This window comes from Tamandua tetradactyla, chromosome X (genome assembly GCF_023851605.1).
Source record: "Tamandua tetradactyla isolate mTamTet1 chromosome X, mTamTet1.pri, whole genome shotgun sequence".
Taxonomy (NCBI): Eukaryota; Metazoa; Chordata; class Mammalia; order Pilosa; family Myrmecophagidae; genus Tamandua; species Tamandua tetradactyla.
In genome coordinates this window covers 158,286,887-158,309,593 of record NC_135353.1, presented here as the reverse complement: position 1 = coordinate 158,309,593, position 22,707 = coordinate 158,286,887, and the positions used below count along the sequence as shown (strand labels likewise).

At 40.9% G+C, this 22,707-nt stretch overlaps 2 protein-coding genes across 5 annotated transcripts in view; one reads left to right on the top strand and one right to left on the bottom strand.

Annotated features, from left to right (window-relative positions):
* Positions 1-22,707, bottom strand: part of CTPS2 (CTP synthase 2) — a 120,647-nt gene that overhangs the window by 65,103 nt on the left and 32,837 nt on the right. For all 4 annotated transcript variants that reach the window (XM_077144881.1, XM_077144882.1, XM_077144880.1 and 1 more), the window contains exons 12-13: positions 20,685-20,747; positions 20,515-20,558 (exon numbers count right to left, since the gene is read on the bottom strand). In XM_077144881.1, coding sequence (XP_077000996.1) covers positions 20,515-20,558; positions 20,685-20,747 — 107 coding nt within the window. The remainder of the gene's footprint in view (positions 1-20,514; positions 20,559-20,684; positions 20,748-22,707) is intronic.
* Positions 1,183-4,306, top strand: S100G (S100 calcium binding protein G). Its single transcript, XM_077144929.1, has 3 exons — positions 1,183-1,265; positions 1,824-1,967; positions 4,036-4,306. The coding sequence occupies exons 2-3, from the start codon at positions 1,833-1,835 to the stop codon at positions 4,138-4,140; spliced, it is 240 nt and encodes a 79-aa protein (XP_077001044.1). The 5' UTR covers positions 1,183-1,265; positions 1,824-1,832; the 3' UTR covers positions 4,141-4,306.

Below are 22,707 nucleotides of genomic sequence, written 5' to 3'. Positions count from 1 at the left end.
TGTCAGGAAGGTCCACATCCCTGGGAGTCATGTCCCACGCAGAGAGGGGGAGGGTGGTGAGACCGCTTGTCATGTTGGCTGGAGAGAGAGGCCACATCTGAGCAACAGAAGAGGTTCTCTTGGGGGTGACTCTTAGGCCTAATTTTAAGTAGGCTTGACCTATTCTTTGTGGGGTTAAGTTTCATATGAACAAACCCCAAGATTGGGGACTCAGCCTATTGCTTTAGTTGTCCCCACTGCTTGTAAGAATATCAAGAATTCTCCACTTGGGGAAGTTGAATTTTCCCCCTTCCTCACCATTCCCCCAAGGGGGCTTTGCAAATACTGTTAAGTGTTTTTGAAGTTGCTCTGGTACCCCTTCTGGTGAGTTATAATCAGGATTACAGAGATGCCCTAATTCTTTCATGGAACTCTTTCCAATAGGAATAAAATTAGTTTCCAATTTTAAATCCTGGCAGTTCCACAAAGCTTATGTATTTCCAATTGAATTAGACTAAATCAAGAGCATTTTCAACAAGTTTTTAGAAAGATTAACAAAATATATTTGGTAAGGAAACAGGACAATGAGGAATAAAAAGTACACACGGGAGCATCAAATAAGAGAAAAAGATTGAGAACTGACTTTGTGGCTTGGTAACCTGGTCTCACCAACTGAAACTGCAAATTACTCTGCATCTTCTTCCCACTTCTAAAACCTGCTTCTCGGTGGTATGTCCATTCATTCTTTCATTCACTCATTTATTCAAATATCTAAGCACCTACTATGTGCAGGACATCAGAGAGACTTCGAGTGCCATAGTGCAATTTTCAAAACCTCTGTAACATTGTCCTTCTATTGTAACATTTTTCTCTGCCTATAGAGCTATTTTTTCAAGCCTAAATAGGCAACTCAATTTTTAAAAATTCTTCATATTTAAACTTTGCACAATGTATACCACAAGCAAATATCAGAATTCCACATTGCAGGGAAAACATAATCTAAGAGGAAAAAATTCCGAGCTTACTCTTGGGACTCTGAACCCTTAAACAACTGTTGAGGTGGCCTTTTATTGGATCTTGCCCTGAAGTGTAAATTATCTTCTGAGGTTCATGCTGTCTTAAGCTTGGGTTTCAAAAACCATTAATTATTACCTTAAATGGCAAACAAATGGAAAATTTCATAATCAGAGTGGCGTGTCTGTAAAGACTATAAAAGTCGCACGATCCTGCTTAGCTCTTCACGCTCCTATTTGATTCTTCTAGCTGCTTCACTGCAGGGAGGGCAGGTAAGCATGATTTTAGTACTACCTGAGCACCTGCCTGCACTAAGACTGCTTCCTTTTAGAATGGTGTGAAAGATACTCGATGGTTTGGAGAGATAGTCGGTTTGTTTCATTTAATGGTATTATCACTAACTTAGAGGCTAGAAGCTGGGGTCAGTGGATGGTGGAGAAGAGTGGGTCAGGAGAGAGACTCCCAGGGATTGGGAATGGCACCAGTTACTGCCAATGTACTTTAAAATAATCATCTTAGACAGTATATCCAATGTCTATGCAACTAAAAACCATCTTCAAGGTGGAAGTGGCTGTGCAACTGTTGCATCTGATCTGTTAGGAGACAGTCCCTGGAAGAGACACTTTTATTAGCAATTAATGCCATTCTTTGAGTTTTATGTACCTTGTCTGGACTCTGTAGGCTGTGGTCTCGAAGGATACCTGACCCCCCCTCCTATGCCAAGGAAACGGCCCCATGGGACCAAAAGCTGGTCATCAGCCAGCTGACAACCCTCCATAGAAAATTCCACTTCAGCTTTTTTGTTAATGCATCTCCTTCCGAATTTACAGGACACCAAAATGAGTGCAAAAAAGTCTCCTGAAGAACTGAAGAGAATTTTTGAAAAGTATGCAGCCAAAGAAGGTGATCCAGACCAGCTGTCCAAGGATGAGTTGGGGATATTGATTCAGACGGAATTCCCAAATTTACTCAAAGTGAGTGCACATATGCAGAGCTTGCTTGACCAGACCTCTGAGGGAGGGGGAGGAGGAGGGGAAGAGAATGGAAAGGACACAGGTAAGGGCTGCATAGAGTCTGTGGATCTGGGCAGAGCAGGAGGGAGCGTGGGGGTAGGCACTTGAACTTGCACTTTCTGCCAGAGGTGTCAGGCCACATTTCCGAGGGCAAGCTCCCTGAAATCAGGGGTCGACTCTTCTATCTCCCTTCTCCCATAGTCTCAGCCTAGCACCCCCAGCCCCCATGCCTAGCCATAGTAAACAGACAGTTGCAATTGCCAGGTGAGACCCATCGGCCAGGATGGAGTATCTCCGAGCCAGACCTTAGAAAAGCAAAGAAGATTGTAAAATGATATTAGTTAGCTTTGGACGTGCTTCCTTTTTTCTATGCAGGATCCTTCAATAAGGCCAACATTTACTTGGCAGTCAGTTAAGAAAATCCACTTTTGTGCTTACAAATTGTCCTCGGCTGACACCCATTTATTTCAGAAGCATTTCAATTTGTGTTCATTTGTGTTAAATGCTTCAGTTGGGTCAATGAGGCAACCATGCATTGCTACACAACTTTCAGGAAAGAACTAAATTTCTTTTGCCCTAAAGTTTCACATCAAAACCATTCCAGAGTTGTCAAAATTAAAATGCATCTAGCAGAGATAGGAAGTGTAGAAAGACGGATCCTATCTGCTCCAATATAATTTATTTCCTTTGCAACTAAAAACCATCTTCAAGGTGGAAGTGGCTATGCAACTGTTACATCCAATTCAGTCACTATTTTGCTGAAACCTCAGAAGGAAGCAATTGCTTCGAGTGTCCCTGCTCTCCAGATTTTAAAAGGAAACGTCCCATCTGCCAATATGACAGTTGGGAAGACTTCTGTTTTTAATATTAAAAAGAAAGGCATCTGAGGTCAATTTCTTTATGATCTGATATCTTCTCATTTTCTTAGATTTGAAATATGAAATAACTTGAAAAAAACAGTTAAAGGTGCTAGCAGAAAAATACATTTTTTCATTGCAAATAAAAACAAAATTTTTTTGAGAAACCTTGAACACCTGAATTTTTCCAGAAAGAAGAAACATAATAACCTAGCAGGGAAACTAAGCAATCTCCTCAAATAAGTTGTTTGAAAAGGTAAGACTGGAGAATTTTTCTATATGTTATGAATTTCTTCCAAAAATGCATATGACCTTTATAATTTGGAAAAAGGCAGGAAAATGAATAGTTACTTTTGAAAGTCTACTTACCAAAAATAATGTATCTGGTTATATTAAGTCATCTAATTTCCACAAGTACTACTAAAGGTTTCCAGCTAGACTCTGTTTATATATCACCACCTTGTATGATTTAGAATCAAAGCAAATGCTTCTGGAAAATAAGCGTTTCATATTTATGGCACAGATGCTAAATAACTTACAGTTTGGTCTTGCGATCAGGGCAAAGTGCCAAGTGTTTCTGCAAAAGTCTTAGGGGTTAAAAATATATCTTGCTGGTCTAATGTGAAGCTGACGTTAACTGTTGTTGCAATTGGTTTCGAAACTAAATACTATTTTGCCACAGATAAGATTCTTACCTGAAAGTCAAAGCTGTAAGGGCTTTATGGTTTATTTGAGTTTAATGACAGAGGTAAAAATTAAGTCCGCTTAAGAGAATATACATGAATACCAGTAGTCAAGAGGTGCCCTGACCATAGCCGCATGGAACATCTAAAGCAGTGGTTCTGGAAGGGTGGTCCCCTGACTAGCAGCATCAGCATCACCTGGGAATGTGTCAGAAATACAGATTCTCAGGCCCCACCCAGCACGGTGGAATCGGACCCTCTGGGGATGGGGCCTGGCCATCTGTATTGGGCAGTAAGCCCATCGGCAGCTTCTGATGCAGCTTAAAGCATGAGAACACTGATCTAAAGTCATCTTGCATAGCACAGAAGTTGAGTTGAGTTGTGTTCTAATATCTAGGCCATGCTAGCCCTCCATTTTAGCCTATATTCTGCATCTCAATCATTTTTCCCCACTTTCCCCCCTTTCCCACCCTTTTTGTCTAAAACCAGGGTTCAAGCACGCTAGATGACCTCTTTAAAGAACTGGACAAGAATGGAGATGGAGAAGTTAGCTTCGAAGAATTCCAGGTGTTTGTAAAAAAGATACCCCAATGAAGGAAAAGAAAAAAGAAAAAAAAGAAACAGTTTCCTGAGCACTGAAAACTGACCATCTGGGATGTGGCCCTATCCTATATGGAATCCCCAGTGTGCTTGGTATTTTTGCAATTCTAATAATCTGGAGGAGAGGTCCAATTATTGTTAATAAAGAAATTCCTAGACATGTCTCATCTTGCTAAGTACTGACCCTCACAGCATTATAGATTTGAAAGTAACCTTTATCCAATTCATCTAATTTTATAAATGAAAAAAATAAAAATAGAGGCCCAGTATAGTTTTGTAATCTTGCCCAAGACTACAAAGATCATGCAAAGACTTGAGAGGAATTCTGAAGTGTCAAACCAACTCTCTCACACCACTTCTTCTACCAGGATAACCCTGTTCCTTGAACTTCTCCCTCACCACCTACTCAGTGGTCACGTCATTTCCAACTTCAACTCTTATTGCATGTTATTCCAAAGCTAGTGAGAAATAGACTTTGAAAAACAGACCCTTGTCTTTATAGTCACGTCCCAGCATTTGCTGAGCTTTTGGAATGAATGACCCTCTCAGGAAGAGAAAGAATGCAGGACTGACAGTCAGGACCCCATTCCATCACTGAGTGGGTGGCCTCAGGCAGGTCTACCAACCCAGCCTCTTGGAGTCTCAGTTCCGGTATGTGATATGCAAAGTAAAAGTGACAGGTAGACATAAGGGCCCTCCCAACTCTGGTATCCTATGCTGCTGTTATCTGAGATAACAGTCAATTGTCAAATTTTACTTGTTCAGTCTAGTCCTGGGGGTGGGGAGGGTGAGGTGAGGGAGGAGGGTAAGAGTAACTTTCTGTCCCTTGCCAGATAAACTTAAGATATTAAAATTTAAGTTATTTCAAGTTATCACTACACTCAAGCTGGCCCACCGAGCCCACCACTCAAGTGTCATAGAAGCCAGATCTTTAGTTTCCCTTTATCTTTATCCTTCTTGTATTTTGATGCTCTGTTATTGGGTGCAAATATGTTCAAAATTGTTAAATCTTCCTGATGGATTGACCATTTCAATATAATGAAATGTCACTCTTTATCTACAGTAACCTTATTTATTTTAAGTCCATTTTGTCTGTTATTAGTAAAGACATTCCAGCTTTCTTGTGATTACTGTTTGCATGACATATATTTTCCATCCTTTTATTTTCAATCTATTTGTATCTTTAATCTAAACTGTCTCGGACAGACAGCATATACTTGGTTCATTGTTTTTTATCCAGTCTGACAACCTCAATCCTTTGACTGGATAGTCTAATTTATTCACATTTCTCCTTTATGTTTACCATAACTCTCTTCCCCTCAAAAACATCCACAAAATATTAATACTGGGACACATTTCCTTTGAACACTGTATCTCAAACTTTTTTTTCATTATTGCCCTCCTAATAAGCCTTTTTTATTTTTTTCGCATGGGCAGACATCAGGAATCGAACCCGGGTCTCCAGCATAGCAGGTGAGAACTCTGCCTGCTGAGCCACTGTGACCCACCCCTAAGCAGACTTTTTTAACATTTTTCCTAACCACTCCCCACAAAAAGAAAATTAAGTTCCACGTACATATAGGGTATATCTACGTACCATATGCAAAACTGTACTTCAGACCCGGAGTAAGATTTTTGTACTCCACTTGCAGAACCAATTTTTCATCCCCTTAGGATTGATATTGCATGCCTTTGAACAATGCTTGTCAGTATTTTGTTTTGCTTTTTTTAACTCATGCCCCACTGCCAAAATTGCTAAGCTTCACTTTCTGTAGTTGACATCAGAAAAATATAGGATTATTTCCACTTTCAATGTGTAGAAAATGACAATTGATGCATGTTTTTCAAACTATATATGCCTTCCTCAAAAAGTTTTTATACAGTGCTGAGGGATGGAATGTCAAAATTTTGATATGACCCCTTCCCTCAAACCATGGGTCACTGTCTCAATCACTGACTCAATTTTCTTAATCTAATGAACTTAAGGTACTTCCTGTATGTGGCAATCAAGTTGGCTGCCGTAATTTCCTGAGTAGGTTGAGCTGAGAACTTACAGGCCCTCTGAGGTGGGCAGTGGAGCACATGCCTACGCTCACACCCTGTCTGCCCACTCTATACAGAGTGGGCAGGCAGTCAGGGACAGGAAGGGGTGTCTATACATGGGCTGTACAGGACAAGACTCCAAATCTCAGGAGTATGATTCCAGAGACAGGGAAGTCCTGGTTGCTCTAAGACTCTACAACAAGGTGGAACCACAGTGTTCAAACTGGGCTCGGTATAACATGAGCAGACAACAGACTGAAAGTCTGAAAAAACAAATCACAGAACTTATGGGAATGAAAGATACAGTAGAAGAGATGAAAAAAACAATGGAAACCTACAATGGTAGGTTTCAAGAGACAGAGGTTAGGATTAGTGAACTGGAGGATGGAACATCTGAAATCCAAAAAGAAACAGAAACTATAGGGAAAAGAATGGAAAAATATGAGCAGGGACTCAGGGAATTGAATGATAATATGAAGCGCACAAATATATGTGTTATGGGTGTCCCAGAACGAGAAGAGAAGGGAAAAGGAGGAGAAAAATTAATGGAAGAAATTATCACTGAAAATTTCCCAACTCTTATGAAAGACCTAAAATTACAGGTCCAAGAAGTGCAGTGCACTCCAAAGAGAATAGATCCAAATAGACGTTCTCCAAGACACTTACTAGTCAGAATGTCAGAGGTCAAAGAGAATGAGAGGATCTTGAAAGCAGCAAGAGAAAAGCAATTCATCACATACAAGGGAAACCCAATAAGACTATGTGTAGATTTCTCAGCAGAAACCATGGGAGCTAGAAGACAGTGGGATGATATATTTAAATTACTAAAAGAGAAAAACTGCCAACCAAGATTTCTATACCCAGCAAAATTGTCCTTCAAAATGAGGGAGAAATTAAAACATTTTCAGACAAAAAGTCACTGAGAGAATTTGTGACCAAGAGACCAGCTCTGCAAGAAATACTAAAGGGAGTACTAGAGACTGATACAAAAAGACAGAAGAGAGGTGTGGAGAAGAGTGTAGAAAGAATACGTGACAAATTTTTTTTGAGTGATGTAGAGTGAAGCTTCATTTTTAACTTCTTTTATTAATTAAAAAAATTAACAAACAAAACATTAAGATATCATTCCATTCTACATATAAATCAGTAAGTCTTAATATCATCACGTAGTTGCATATTCTTCATTTCTTAGAACATTTGCATCGATTTAGAAAAAGAAAAAGAACAGAAAAAGAAATAAAACAATAATAGAGAAAAAAGATTATACATACCATACCCCTTACCCCTCTCTTTCATTTACCACTAGCATTTCAAACTAAGTTTATTTTAACATTTTCCCCCCATTATTTATTTTTATTCCATATGTTCTACTCTTCTGTTGATATAGTAGCTAAAAGGAGCATTGGACACAAGGTTTTCACATTCACAGAGTCTCATTGTGAAAGCTATATCGTTGTTCAATCATCATCAAGAAACATGGCTACTGGACACAACTCTACATTTTTCAGGCAGTTCCCTCCACCTCTCCACTACATCTTGAACAACAGGGAGATATCTACTTAATGCATAAGAATAACCTCCAGGATAACCTCTCGACTCTGTTTGGAATCTCTCAGCCATTGACACTTAGTCTCATTTCACTCATCCCCCTTTGGTCGAGAAGGTTTTATCAATTCCTTGATGCTGAGTCTCAGCTCATTCCAGGATCTCTGTCCCACGTTGCCAGGAAGGTCCACACCCCTGGGAGTCATGTCCCATGCAGAGAGGGGGAGGGTGGTGAGACTGCTCGTCATGTTGGCTGGAGAGAGAGGCCACATCTGAGCAACAAAAGAGTCTCTCTTGGGGGTCATCACCACAATCTTTATGAGAACATTTCTATTTCCTCCTGTTTCTAACTCCTGCTGGTCTCTGTTACCAATGATATATTCCAAGCTGATTCTCGAATGTCGGTTCACATCAGTGGGACCATACAGTATTTGTCCTTTAGTTTTTGGCTAGACTCACTCAGCATAATGTTCTCTAGGTCCATCCATGTTATTACATGCTTCATAAGTTTAGTCTGTCTTAAAGCTGCATAATATTCCATCGTAGGTATACGCCACAGTTTGTTTAGCCACTCGTCTGTTGATGGACATTTTGGCTGTTTCCATCTCTTTGCAATTGTAGATAATGCTGCTATAAACACTGGTGTGCAAATGTCCGTCTGTGTCTTTGCCCTTAAGTCCTTTGAGTAGATACCTAGCAGTGGTATTGCTGGGCCGTAATCCATTCTGCCAGTCTATGTCTTTTGATTGGGAAATTCAGTCCATTAACTTTTAGTGTTATTACTGTTTGGATAATATTTTCCTCTACCATTTTGGCTTTTGTATTATATATATCATATCTGATTTTCCTTCTTTCTACACTTTACTCCATACCTCTCTCTTCTGTCTTTTCGTATCTGACTCTAGTGCTCCCTTTAGTATTTCTTGCAGAGCTGGTCTCTTGGTCACAAATTCTCTCAGTGACTTTTTGTCTATAAATGTTTTAATTTCTCCTTCATTTTTGAAGGACAATTTTGCTGGATATAGAAGTCTTGGTTGGCAGTTTTTCTCTTTTAGTAATTTAAATATATCATCCCACTGTCTTCTAGCTTCCATGGTTTCGGCTGAGAAATCTACACATAGTCTTATTGGGTTTCCCTTGTATGTGATGGATTGTTTTTCTCTTGCTGCTTTCAAGATCCTCTCTTTCTCTTTGACCTCTGAGATTCTAACTAGTAAGTGTCTTGGAGAATGCCTATTTGGGTCTATTCTCTTTGGGGTGCGCTGCACTTCTTGGATCTGCAAATTTAGGTTTTTCATAAGAGTTGGGAAATTTTCAGTGATAATTTCTTCCATTAGTTTTTCTCCTCCTTTTCCCTTCTCTTCTCCTTCTGGGACACCCACAACACGTATATTTGTGCGTTTCATATTGTCATTCAGTTCCCTGATCCCCTGCTCAAGTTTTTCCATTCTTTTCCCTAGAGTTTCTGTTTCTTTTTGGAATTCAGATGTTCCATCCTCCAGTTCACTAATTGTAGCTTCTGTCTCTTTAGATCTACCATTGTAGGTATCCATTGTTTTTTCCATTTTTTCTTCTTTGTCCTTCACTCCCATAAGTTCTGTGATTTGTTTTTTCAGATTTTCTATTTCTTCTTTTTGTTCAGCCCATGTCTTCTTCATGTCCTCCCTCAATTTATTGATTTGGTTTTTGAAGAGTTTTTCCATTTCTGTTCGTATATTCAGCATTAGTTGTCTCAGCTCCTGTATCTCATTTGAACTATTGGTTTGTTCCTTTGACTGGGCCATATCTTCAATTTTCCGAGTGTCATCCATTATTTTCTGCTGGTGTCTGGGCATTTGATCAGATTTCCCTGGGTGTGGGAACCGGCTGGTTGAAAGGTTTTTCTGTGAAATCTCTGGGCTCTGTTTTTCTTTTCCTGCCCAGTAGGTGGCGCTCATGGCGCGCGTCTGTCTGCGGGTCCCACCAGTAAAAGATGCTGTGGCTCCTTTAACTTGCCAATCCGAATCTCGCAGTCGGCCTGGGAAACTGCATGTGGAGGGGGGGTCGCCGGCCGCCACGGCTTGGGGGAATGCCGGTCCAAATTGCCCAGCTGGCCCGAGACGCCAAGCGTGGCGGGAGGGCCCCACTATCCAACGTTCCCAGTCAGACCGGGGAGCCATGTGCGTGGAGGGGACCCCAGTCACCAGCCGCCCCGGCCGGGAAAACACGCGCCCCTCAAGTATCTCACCGCAGCGGATTCTCCCTGCCCATTCAGCCATTCCAGAATGGGGTACGCTGTCTTTTTGGTCTCTGTCGTGGCTCCGGGAGCTGTTTCGTATTGTTTCTGTTTCTTTAGTTGCTTTTCTGGAGGAGGAACTAAGACCCGCATGTCTTACTAAGCCACCATCTTCTCCAGAAGTCACAAATTTAAATAAAAGAAAAATTTTAAAAACACCATATTCATGATGGTGGAGTTATACAGAGAAGGTAGGGTTTAACAAATGAATGTGATTGCTGAAACATTAAATTGATATTTCTTTGAGCCTCCAATCTCAGAAGAGCTAGAAGTAAAAACCTAAAATGGTGGAATTATAACCCATACCAAACTCTGAAATTTGTTCTACAACTAATTGTTGCAATGTGCTTTGAAATTTGTTCCTTTTTTTTGCATATATGTTATTTTTACAAAAAAAGAAAAATATATATTTCTTCTAGCATCTGGTGTTTTGGAGCAGCTAGAAGGAAAAATCTGAAATAGTGGAATGGTAACCTAAACCCAACTCTGAAATCTGTTCTGTATCCACTTGTTTAAATGTACTTTGAAAATCATTGCTTTTTCTTTCTTTTCTTTGTATATATTTATATTTAACAATAAAAAACGTTTAAAAATAATTTTTAAAAATGCCATGTTCATGGCTTTTCATGATAAGCCTTTCTGCACTCTCTTACTTGGAATAGTCAGAAAATACAACTATCTAAATTTGGGGAGAAGAGTATAATTGTGGAGATTTAGGTGAAAGGGCCTAACTGCGGTAGTTCCCCCCATAATACAATGAAATTCATTGCAAGCTATTACAAACATTTAGAAACGTATCCAGAAAAAAAGAAAAATGACCTTTAACCCTTCCACCAGAAAAACAGAGCAGGTTTTGATGCACTGCTGAGGGATGGAATGTCTAAACACAATTCGTATCCCATTGTTACCTCAACACCAGAGCATTCTTGTGGCATCAAAACCCCTAAGCACATGTAATGACCAGTTACATTCCACTGCAGGGATACCCTATAATAGCCTTAACTATTTCCCCATCATGGGGCGGTTAGATTATTGTCATTTCTGACTCTTTCAAGTAATGTTATAATAAATACGTTTTTGTATATCCTTCTACATTTCAGATTTCCCTAGAAGGATTTCTGAGAAGCAAATGTTTGAGTTAAGAGGATATAAATATTGTTACAGTTTGTCGAACAGGACATCTAATTGATTTCCCAAAAGGTTCTATTGATTCACATTTCTACAAACAGCATTAGCCAGTCTCATATGAACAACCTTATTAGTCAAGATGATGGACATCTTTTTTATTTGTTTCTGCTTTTAATGGGAATACCTACTATTTCCCCATTAAGTTTACTGGTGATTACTGATTTGAGAATGATATTCTTTCTCTTGCTGAAGAAGTGCCCTTCTGTTCCTAGTTTGTTGTAAGATTGGCAGCAGCAGGTTTGGATATTGTAGACTCCCAATCAAGCATCTGCTGTGATATGGGATTTCTCTCTTTTGCTCAAACAATATGATGTGTTCATTGATTTAATTTCCAGGGTAAACATACTATCCAGTCATTGTTGATTCTTTTTAATGCTGTTAAATTGAATGTTTGAATATTTTCTTTAAGATCTTCACATCTTTATTCCTAACCAACATTATGGAACAATGTCTATGGTTTGGGGTTTTTGTTGCGTGTGCTTTGTTGCGCTCCAAGATCTAGGTCATGCTAGCTTCCCATTTTGGCCTCTATTCTGGGTTTCAATAAGCCTTCCTGCAGAACAGATATACATTATTTCAAATCCAACATACATAAAGTACCTACTACGTGCAAGGCATTATACAAGATGTCATAAGAGATACACATGTCCAGACTGTGAGATTCTCAATCAGAATTGGGATGAGGTCAAAGAAAGGTTTTGAGGCTTAATCAAAGGAGCAGTATTTCCATTGGGATTTGTAGGATGGGCCTTGAGAAGAGCCTGCAGGGAAGGGGCTACACTGGGCAACCAAAAAGAGAGGAAAAAAAACAAGTAAACACAGTATGTGGGGGACACAGAGTTGGGATTGGGGTGATATAGGGAGTGCCCTCTGTGAGCCCTCACGAACTGGGAAGACCTAGACAGAACAATGGCAACACACAGGAAACACATGGGTGAGATACCTTCTCTGATTGACTGAGATTGACTGTCATGGACAAATTATCATCTGAGGCTGAAGCCATCTGGAAGGGTGAAAATGTGTGAAGTGTTGTGTGTGGTGTCTAAGTGTGTGTGTGTCCACTTGGTTGGCCTTCTCAGCCTGGTTCCCAAAAAACATCCTTCATGCAAGGCTCCCCTGACTTTCCCCTCTAATCCACAGCTCCAGCATCTTGTCAGCCACAGAGCTCCAGTCCCCATTAGATGGCAGACCCCTCTAGGGCAAGGATTTTCATCTGTTCTTTCACTAATGTGTCCCCAGCTCTAGATTGGGGCCTAGCACACAAGAGGGCCCATGAGGTGTTTACTGAGTGAATGATTCTTGACTAACTTGTCACTAAATCTTGTTGATTCTGTTCATAAAGCCTTCATGTTAGCCAGGTTTTTCTACTGTAGCTCCTGCTCTAGCCAGGCGCCTTATGATCACAGATCCAGGCTGCCCTAAGTGGCCCCACACTGGAGTCTTTTCTCCTCACTCCTTCCTTGAGCTTGCCATGCCAGGTGAACCTGCCTCAAGTCGTCATTCTATTGAAAGCCTTTGGTAATGAGTATGGGATTTGCATAATACTTCACAGTTGACATGATTTATCTTATTGGTTCCCCACTGTCTTCAAATGAATTCTGACAGTGACACTCAAGGAGCTCTACAAATTTGCAACAATAGTCCTTGTTTCCCTACACTTCTCAACAGAAGTTTCGTGCTTCAGTCAAGCTGCTCGCTACTTTTGACCAAATCTTGGACATTCTGGCGTAGCATAAGCCTTTTCACTCAAGTTTCTGAACCTTTGACAATCTTTCCTTCTCACCCTAACCCACAATATCTCTTCCCTAACTCTGAAATCTCAAAGTATGTCTGGTCTACCTGCGCTCTAGGAGCCTATGCCCGCTGGCCCCATGTGACTGTTGACATTTTTATTAATTAAAACTAAATGAAATTTAAAATTCAGATCCTGGGACACAGCAGCTACCTTTCAAGTGCTCCATAGCTACCTGTGAGGGAACCCTCACATACCAACCGCCCAAATATTCGGCAGTCACGTCACCAGTCTAGGTCTTGAATCCCCACCCTCGCTGCAAGCAGGGTTGCGGCAGCAGCTCATCTGTGAGCCACGGATTTAAGACTCTGCTTAAGCAGACAAGTTATGAATGCACAGTGCCTGATTTCTTTAATGATCTCTCTCCACTAGCATGAGTTCTTTCCACTGCAAAAACCTTTCAAGTGGTTAAAATATCTATTCCTAAAGCATCTCCCATGGAGCTCCAGGTACAAAAGCTTTAAAATGCATTAGCTGTGGGGTATGCATTTGGTCACTCTGTTGTTAAAATTGTGGGATCCCCCCCCTCGTGACTCATTCATGGAGGCCCACCCCAAGCCGTGCTGTTTCACTCTTTCAAGAAGCAGACTCAGTGAAGGGAGAAAGATCCCCTAGTCACACCGACAGCTGGATATCAATTCTGAAACTACTGTACCCGCAGAGGCAGTATCCAATGACTACTAGGCCAGTCCTCAAAACGCCATTCTACCGACATAATAGCTATACTATCGGGGACTGCTTTTAGGGGGAAAAAAGTTATTTGGTCCCAATTGACCTCCAAACGAATTCTAGCAGATTGTTTGGTTAGTTGGGAAATGCTTATTTCACTGTACTAGATGCAAACCAATCCTTTAAGTAATAAAAGTTGCCTAAAAGGTCACTCTGAGTGAGCCAAAACTTACATATTTTTTACATTTTGAAAAGTATTCTTTAATTCAATGAATAGAGATGATTATGTCAGGGATTCTCCCTTAAGAAGTGACAAATCCAAAGAAAAATATTTAAAGAGCTAGTCATAATTCAAAGCAGAATAAAGTACTATTGTACTGTACATTAGTGAGAGATGGTCTGAAAAGGAGTAATTTTTGGCAGGTTGAATGTATATGGAATAGAGAATTGACTGGATATGAGGGCATAAAGAAGAAATGAGGATGCCAATTTCCGGCTCAAGTACCTGGGACAGCAGAGAATTATGGCTCGAGTTCAAGAGAGTTGGGAAGATATGAAATTTGGAACTCTACAGCATAAACAAAGTATTTAGAAGGTATGTGGTCAAGCCAACACAACAAGCAAACTCACCAACCTCCCCCTGTCTACGTGGGACATGAGTCCCAGGGGTGTGTACCTTCCTGGCAACGTGGGACAGAAATCCTAGCATTCTAGGATTTCTAGGATGCTGAGCTGGGACTCAGCATCAAGGGATTGAGAAAAACCCTAGAATGAGCTGAGACTCAGCATCAAGGGATTGAGAAAACCTTCTCAACCAAAAGGGGAAAGAGTGAAATAAGACAAAGTGTCAATGAGAGATTCCAAACAGAGTCAGAGGTTATCCTGGAGGTTATTGTTATGCATTGAATAGATGTCATCTTGTTATCAAGATGTAATAGAGAGGCTGGGGGGGAACTGCCTGAAAATGTAGAGCTGTGTTCCAGTAACCATGTTTCTTGAAGATGATTGTATAATGATACAGCTTTCCCAATGTGACTGTGTGCTTGTGAAAATCTTGTGTCTTATGCTACTTTTATCTAACTTGTCAACAGACGAGTAGAACATATGGAATAAAAATAAATAATAAGGGGGAAAAAAGAAGGTATATGGTCAAATTAATGATCTGGGGAAATAGAAGAGCTTAAGAAGACTAAGAACAAGATATTAATAGAATAAATAGTCAAGTGGCAGGGATAGGAATCGAAGTTAAGTGAGGAGATTTAGAAAAATTGGTCAGATAGATAGGAAGAGAACCAGGACAGTATGTGAAAATAAAAGACAAATGAGAAGGGTACGAGGGTAGTTGAATGGTACAATTCCCACCTGCCATGCGAGAGACCTGGGTTCGATTCCCTGCCCACACACTTCCCAAAACAAGCAAACAAACGAAAACCAAAGAAAAACAAAAATTCAAAAAATGATGCTGCAATAAGGGGATACTCACATGGAAAAAGAATGAAATGTGACCCCTGACATATAGCATGCAAAGAAAAAAAAAAAAGACAAATGAGAAAGAATTTTTAAAAAGAAGGTAAAGCAAGAACAACTTAACAACTGGGCAATTTTGAGGAAGTTAGGCAATTAAAAACATTTATGTCAAATAATATTTACTTCATTTAAACATAGGCAAAGACATCAGCTGAGATTAGGAAGCTAGGGAGTTTGTGGAATAGGGAACAATAAAGAAGGTAAGAAATAACCACTCAGGGAGACAGAACACACAGCCAACTAGAGTGAGTGATGAAGGATACGGGAAGAGCAGACCCAGTTGAACTGGTATTATCAGCAGGCAGCTGGATTATGTTTGCACTTTTCCTTTACCACAAAGGCTCAAAAATCCAGAATCAGGAGCGGAAGAAAAAGCCTACAATATACCAGACACGATGCTTATGCACTTTACAAGGCCCCTCAGTTTATTTTCAAAAATGTATAGCTTCTTTTCCCCTTTCTCTCTTCCCTCCCCTGAACAATTCAGTCCCAATTCAGTCCAGCTTGGCCAAATGATGATGCCCGGTTGTCTGGTCAGGCAAACACTGGCCTGACGGCTGCTGCAAGGGTATCTCATGGCTGGTTGTCCTGTTTGTTTTAAACACCCTTTAACTTGCTTTCCATACAAATTTGTTGAAAATATTTAAAACAGGGCTTCAAGTAAAGGCAGGAGAATGTTATCTATGCATTAACTATACTTAACGGTCACACAAATTACCCTTTGCCTGAATCTACTTTCACTTCTCTGTGACTACTATATCACAAATCCACCGTGTCCAATATCAAATTAAATTTCACTATGAAAATCCTTGGATCAAAAAGGGGTAAAAAGAAGTCATACTTATGACAAATAACTAATATTGAAATAATATCAATTGTTACAATCTCAAATTTCCATTTGCGCCTGCATAAAATGCTTTAAATTTCTCACTTCTCCTTACACACCATCTAAGTGTTTTGATGAGTTTTGAAGTTGAAACACGGATCGTTTTTGAAATGCTACATTCTATGTAAGTTCAGATTTTTAAGAATTTTACCTTTTTCAGTAAACAGAAATGTTTAGAGTTAAGCATATCCACATACCCAAACATTGCACTGAGATCATTCTTCCTATACACATTAAAAGCCTAAAATAGTCTAATCATAAAATCCACAAGGCCTGAACTACCCTCCAGGTGAAGTGAAGAACCTGAATCCAAATTCAGGGTCCAGGATGGCAGCAATAGCCATGTGATTGACAGTTAGAATGTAAGTTCACTACAGCTGTGTCCTGTCAGCATCATCTAGAAAGCAGACAAGACTACCCTGAAACTGGCCAAAAGATCAGATGGGCTGTAGCACCCTAAACATTCAGCAAAGTCCCAGAGTCTTCTATTTCACCTTGTGGATTAAGCAGAGAAATGACACAATAAAATAAATTTCACTCATTCTCTCCTGGGTGCTCTCAGACTCAGAACGCATCTACTTCACCTTTAGAGAAAAAGCTATTTCTCCTTTTATGTGTATAAGAGATGTCTGTAACTGGATGCCTGTGTCTCAACTGATTTCCTAAGCAACCATAGCACTCAGCATGCATGACAAAGGACGGTCATGCTGGCCCACAGAACCGATTTTAGCAGCAAATATACTCTAAAGGAGGCTCCTGGTTTCCAAACAGTATATTTTTTTACCCAGAAGGGCCAGACTGACCATTACCACTGTAAGTAGTTGCTATTTGCTCAGATGTGAGAGTCCCTAGGCTTTATGTGGTTGCTGTCTTTTGGGTCCATTATCTTAGTCTTTTTCCTTAATAAGATTCCTCACCATTCTTTCAAATGCTGGTTCTTGGGGCTATTTTTCCACAAACAAACTGATTGCAGCCATAAAGATGTTCAATGGCAATTACGTTTTATTGTTCTCATCTCACTTAAGTGTATAAAGGCTATCAAAATGTAAAAATGTGCATATCATCTGACTTGGCAACTCCCTTTCTAGGAATTTGTCCCAAAGATGTGTTCACCCATGGGTGCACAGATGCATGTGCACAGATACTAATTTGCAGCATGATTTAAAGTGACAAAATAATGGACACCGCCTAAGTATTCATCAATATGAGACTGCTTAGATAAAAAATGTTGCATCCACATTAGCAGATAGCAGGGAAAGCAGGTGACGAACCCTATGCGTGGATGGGAAGTGATCAATACAAAAAGCCAGGTGGCGAGCAGTATATCAAGCATACTAACTAATGTATACTTTACAAAGGGACTCCATACACACACATGCAGTGGTGGGTGTACACACACACACACACATGCTTTCTGGAGGAACAGCAGAAGGAACGGGTGATGGTAGGTAGCTGCCTCTGAGGAAGGGAACTGAGGCGGGGGTGGGGTTCAGATCAGAGGCATTTATACCTTTTCTATAGGGCCCAATTTTTTTACTGTGTGCTCAAATTATTAAAACATATTTATACTCAAATGTTTAGAAAAATAGATTACAGACAGAAAGATACAGCAAACTTGGAAAAAATTAAAATTGGGGTGGATCTAGGTATAGGGGGTGTATATATTATTTTTGCAGCTATCCTACAAGTTTGAAATTATCTCAAAATAAAAAATGTAAGGAAAAAATATATATATATACATACCAGGAGAGGAGAGTCACCAAAGAATTAACCTTGCCAAGGCTATCTAACAGTGGCACCTACTGGTAAATCACTTCCTATTCATTCAAAGCCTAAGATTACAGATGCAAATCCACAGTTTCACTGGCATAACCTCTTCAAAATTAGTCAGGAAATCTGTTTGCATTAAAGCCTCATAAGGAACCCTTTACTAGTATTAGGTCTTCTGAGCAAAAGTCTTAAAAGTACCATCTGTGTGGGAAGTTAGGGTTCATTATGTTTGAACTACATGCCAAAAAAGGAATGAAGACAATTTCTATATCCTTCCATGGGGTGATGCCAGCATAAAATGTTAAGTGAAAAAACCAAGGCAGGAAAAAGTATGCAGAGTACGCTACCATTTGTCTCAGAAGGGCAGGGACTTAAAAATAGACACACACATTCACTTCTGTTTTTGTTTGTTTTTCATTTTTTTTTACATGGGCAGGCACTGGGAATTGAACCCAGGTCTCTGGCATGGCAAGTAAGAACTCTGCCGCTGAGCCACCATTGCCTGCCCTACTTCTGTTTTTAAAATGGGAAGGTAACCACACAAAAAATAAATTGGAAATATCTGTAGACATTTTGGTTGTCACAACCGGCAGCCCCTCACAACAAAGAACGATCTGACACAAAATGACAATAGTGCCAAGTTGGAGAAGCCCTGGTCTTGTCAACTCACTCTTCCACTTCTCTTAGACAACAATTTGTATCCAGAATATGTAGAGAACTCTCTTATAAAGCAACAATAAAAAGACAAATAACCCAATTTAAGCACAGGCAAAGGTCTTGAACAGACATTTCTCCAAAGGAGATCTACAAATGGTCAATCAGCATAGGAAAAGCTGCTCAACATCATTAGCCATTAGGGAAATGCAAATCAAAGCCCCAAGGAGATACCACTTGACACCCACAAGGATGGCTACAATCATAAAGAAAGACAATAGCAAGTGTTGGTGGGGATGTGGAGAAATTGGAGGCCTCATACACTGCTAACAGGAGGTTAAATGATGCAGCCACTTTGGAAAACAATCTGGCAGTTTCCCAAATGGTTAAAGATAAATTTACCAAACAACACAGCATTTCCATTCCTAGGGATAGACCCAAAAGAAATGAAAACATATGTCCACACGGAACTAGCAGGTGAATGTTCGTGGCAGTGTGGTTCACAAAAGACAAAAAGTGGCAACAACTTAAACGTCCATCAACTGATGGATAAGAGAAATGAAATGTGGTCTATAAACACAATGGAATATTTTCAACAATAAAAGTGAATGATGTTCCCATATACACTCCAACATGGACAAATCTTGAAAACATTATGCTAGGTGAAAGAAGCCAGTCACAAAGGACTAAATAGTGTAAAATTCTATTTATGTGAAATGTTCATAAAAGGCAAATCCCTGGAAACAAAAAGTAGATTCGTGGCTGCCAGGGGCTGGAGAATGGGGAGTGACTGCTAATGGGTGCACGGTTTCTTTTTGAGATGACAAAAATGTTCTAAAATGGATGGTGGTGATGGCTGCCCCGCTCCGGAAATACACTAAAAGCTACTAAATGGACACTTTAAACGGGTGAATTATACACTCTGTGGACTATCTCTCAATACGATTGTTGCAAAAATAAATTGCAGGGGTGTGAGGATAGTTCAGAGGTAGAATTCTCACCTGCCATGCGGGAGACCTGGGTTTGATTTCCAGCCCATACACTTCCCAAAAAGACAAACAAGCAAAACAAATAAACAAAAATTCAACAAATGGTGCTGCAATAATGGGATACTCACATGGAAAAAGAAAGAAATGTGACCCCGCCATACAGCATACAAAAATAAATCGCCATGCGAAGCGCATGCCCTGTTAGAGGTGCACCCAAGCTACAGAGCTGGGAGTGCACGGCCCGCCCGGAGAGCACAGAGTAAAAATTAATTCCAATCACGTGGCGTGGGCTCCACCAACAGGGATCACAAGGCACAGGGGACAGAGGCAGGGAGAGAAAAGAGGTCAGGAAAGCCTTCCTAGAAATAATAAAGGGTTGCTGGTAACTGGCTTTTGTTTTTGTTTTTTAATTAAATTCTTCATGGGCTTTATTGCAATTGCAGGGAGAGGGAAGCTGTAAGAAGGGGGATATCTCGGGGATATGGAAACTCAGGATATGTTTGAAAAACGGGTTCCGATCATCCAAATCTAACGCCCAAAGCGTGGTAAGGCCAGGAAAGCAGCAGGGGACACAACACAACAGCCCCTGGCCCCCCGCCCAGAATCTCGGCAGGAATGTCTTACGTGAACAGGAATCAGTGAAAGGTAAGGAGACGTGAAAGACTGGTTGTCACTTTTGCTTTAGAAAGGTAGATGGCCCGCCCACGCAGAAAACAGACAGGCAGGGGATGAGCCAGCCTAGAGACAGGACACCTCGTTTATTTCTATTAGCTGTTATAAATTGTTGTCATAGGCAATTGAATGCTTTACTAAACATTAGGCTTGAAAGCTGCTGCTGAGAGAAATCAGCCCAGCACTGAATCTTCAAGGCAGGACTGATGAAGACAGATGATCAAGGACAAAGCAGTTTGATACAACAATAATATGCATATACATATACCTTTTTAAATAATAGCCCCGTATGAGTTCAGGCACGAGTCAGAAGCAAAATGAAACTGACCTGACCTAGAAAGATAAACAAAGCACTTACCACGGGAACAGAGGCATTTGGTTCAAATTCTGTGGAATCAGCATCTGAGGATGAAAAAAAAAAAAAGAGCTCAGTAATTCACCAGTATTGCTGAAAATCACTTTAAAAAATGAGAATTCGGTTGGGTTCGGTTTTCTTAATCGAAGACTATTAGCCAACCTTTGACTTACCTTTCCAGTTGAGGCAGTTTCTCGCAAACTCTATCACTGCTAGCTGCATCCCAAGGCAAATGCCTAGTTTAGAAAGCACATACATAGAGCAAATGAACACCTTTTGTATTTGTTCATACTGTCTGTTCGTGTGTTTCCTGCCTGGGTCCTCCAACTAGAATGCGAGCTCCAGAGGGCAAGACTCAATGGACTTTGCTCACTGCTTTACCTGGGATCTCAAAACAGTCCCTGGTAGAGACAAGGGAATGGGGTTAGACTACCAGGGAGAAACCTCAGGCCTCAAGTCATTCTTGGGGGCAGGGGAAGCCAGAATGAGAGGTCAAAAAAGGGCAGAAGAGGGCCAAAGAACCAAATGGCAAATCCAGCCTCCTTCCAAACCTGTCCTGAACCTGAGGTATATGTGCAGGCTGCAAGGCTATCTCAGAGTACCTTATTCCTTCAGAGATTATCTAAAAAATACCCCTACTCAAGAGGCTGCTTGGTCCGAGACATCACCCAGGGCTTCCCTCTTCTCCAGGCCATTTTACATCCATAAGTAGAGGCTTTGCTGAGGGCCGGCTCAGTCAGGTAGGCCAGGTGGGGCAAGAAGGCTGGGCCCAGCTGCTTCTCCACACTACATCCCTCTAAGTGTCATTGATTGATACAAACAGCAACAGCTGTGGTGGTGGGCACCTCCACCACGGGCATTAGCTTGGCGGGTGGAAGGGAGACACAAAATGGAAGTCAGTGGAGAACTCAACAATGGGGACAGAGGCAGAGAACCAGGAAGCCCCAGACCTGTTAACCCAGGGATATTCCCATAATCCATCTCCACATCCAATGCATGGGGCATGCTCGTTTAGAGGTGAACCAGACATATACACATCTGCACATGTTAGGACGCTTATCAGCTTACGTGTGTGCTTCATCCTCTCTACTACATGAACTCTTAAGGAGCATTCCAGATACTATTAGAGATGGAGCCAAGGTATACCTTGGGGATGCAAAGGAGGGGGCAATCAAAACAACAAGGCCTGCCAGAGCCCAAGTCAATAAGCAGGAAATAGCTGAGTACCTTGGGGGGGCCTTCAGAATGTTCCATAAGGCAAGGACATAAAGAGCTGCTGTGTTAAAGCCAAAACTAAAGAGGTGCGGACTGTTCTACAGTGAAAATTATCTAGAACACTAGCCAGATTTAGACAGAACCAAGCAAGATAACTTCAAAACAAGACAAGATAACTTGCCAGTTGAAACAAACAAGGTATCAAGGACAAGGTAACCACTCCTGACTTCTCTTCTAGAAATGGACCCCAAATGGAGATATCAAGGAAGATAGTCAAGGTTGGGGAGGCAGGGGAGACTCCTGATAGTAAAATGTAGCCAAGTCCAGTGACAAGTACTGCCTCTCCCCGCCCCCACCCTGCCCAAATCCCCAGTTGCAGGATGGCCTTTAACAATTCAGCTGGGTTCAGTGGTACAGAGACCATGCTTTACAATTTCAACATAAGCTTTTAAAATGCCCAGAATCTATCACGTTTTAACAGAGCTGTCCCTGTGTAGTTGGATGTCCTATACTAGCTTATTTAGAATGAGCACGTAAATTTCTAATTAAACTTGTTTTTTCTAATTACAAAGAACATTGTGGCCTTCCATTTTGAGAGGACAGGGTAGGGTGGCAACTGGAGAAGGTAAGGGCAGGTGCTGACGGCGACTTCTCCCAGGCTGTTACTGAGCAACTAGGACAGGGGTTGAGTTCTTCTTGCTGGACAGAGATTGACAAACTTTTTCTGTAAAGGGGCCAGATGGTAAATATTTTAAGTTCTGCAAGCCGTAGGGTTTGAACCCTGTCACGGTACTGCAAAAGCAGCTATAGGCAATATGTAAACAGATTGGTGTGGCTGTGCGCCAATAAAACTTTATTTACCAAAATAGACTTGTGAGGCCACATTTGGCCTGCAGGCTGTAGTTTGCCAAGCTCTGCAGCAGACTATGTGGGGCCTGAATGTTCAAACCTGAGTTCACACCTTTCATTCTAACAAACCCT

What these genes read in the sequence shown, in the direction of transcription:
- S100G (XM_077144929.1), top strand. Translation starts at nt 1,833, where the DNA reads ATGAGTGCAAAAAAGTCTCCTGAAGAACTGAAGAGAATTTTTGAAAAG. An exon ending in AATTCCCAAATTTACTCAAA is followed by an intron (nt 1,968 to 4,035) that starts GTGAGTGCACAT and finishes GTCTAAAACCAG; the next exon opens with GGTTCAAGCACGCTAGATGA.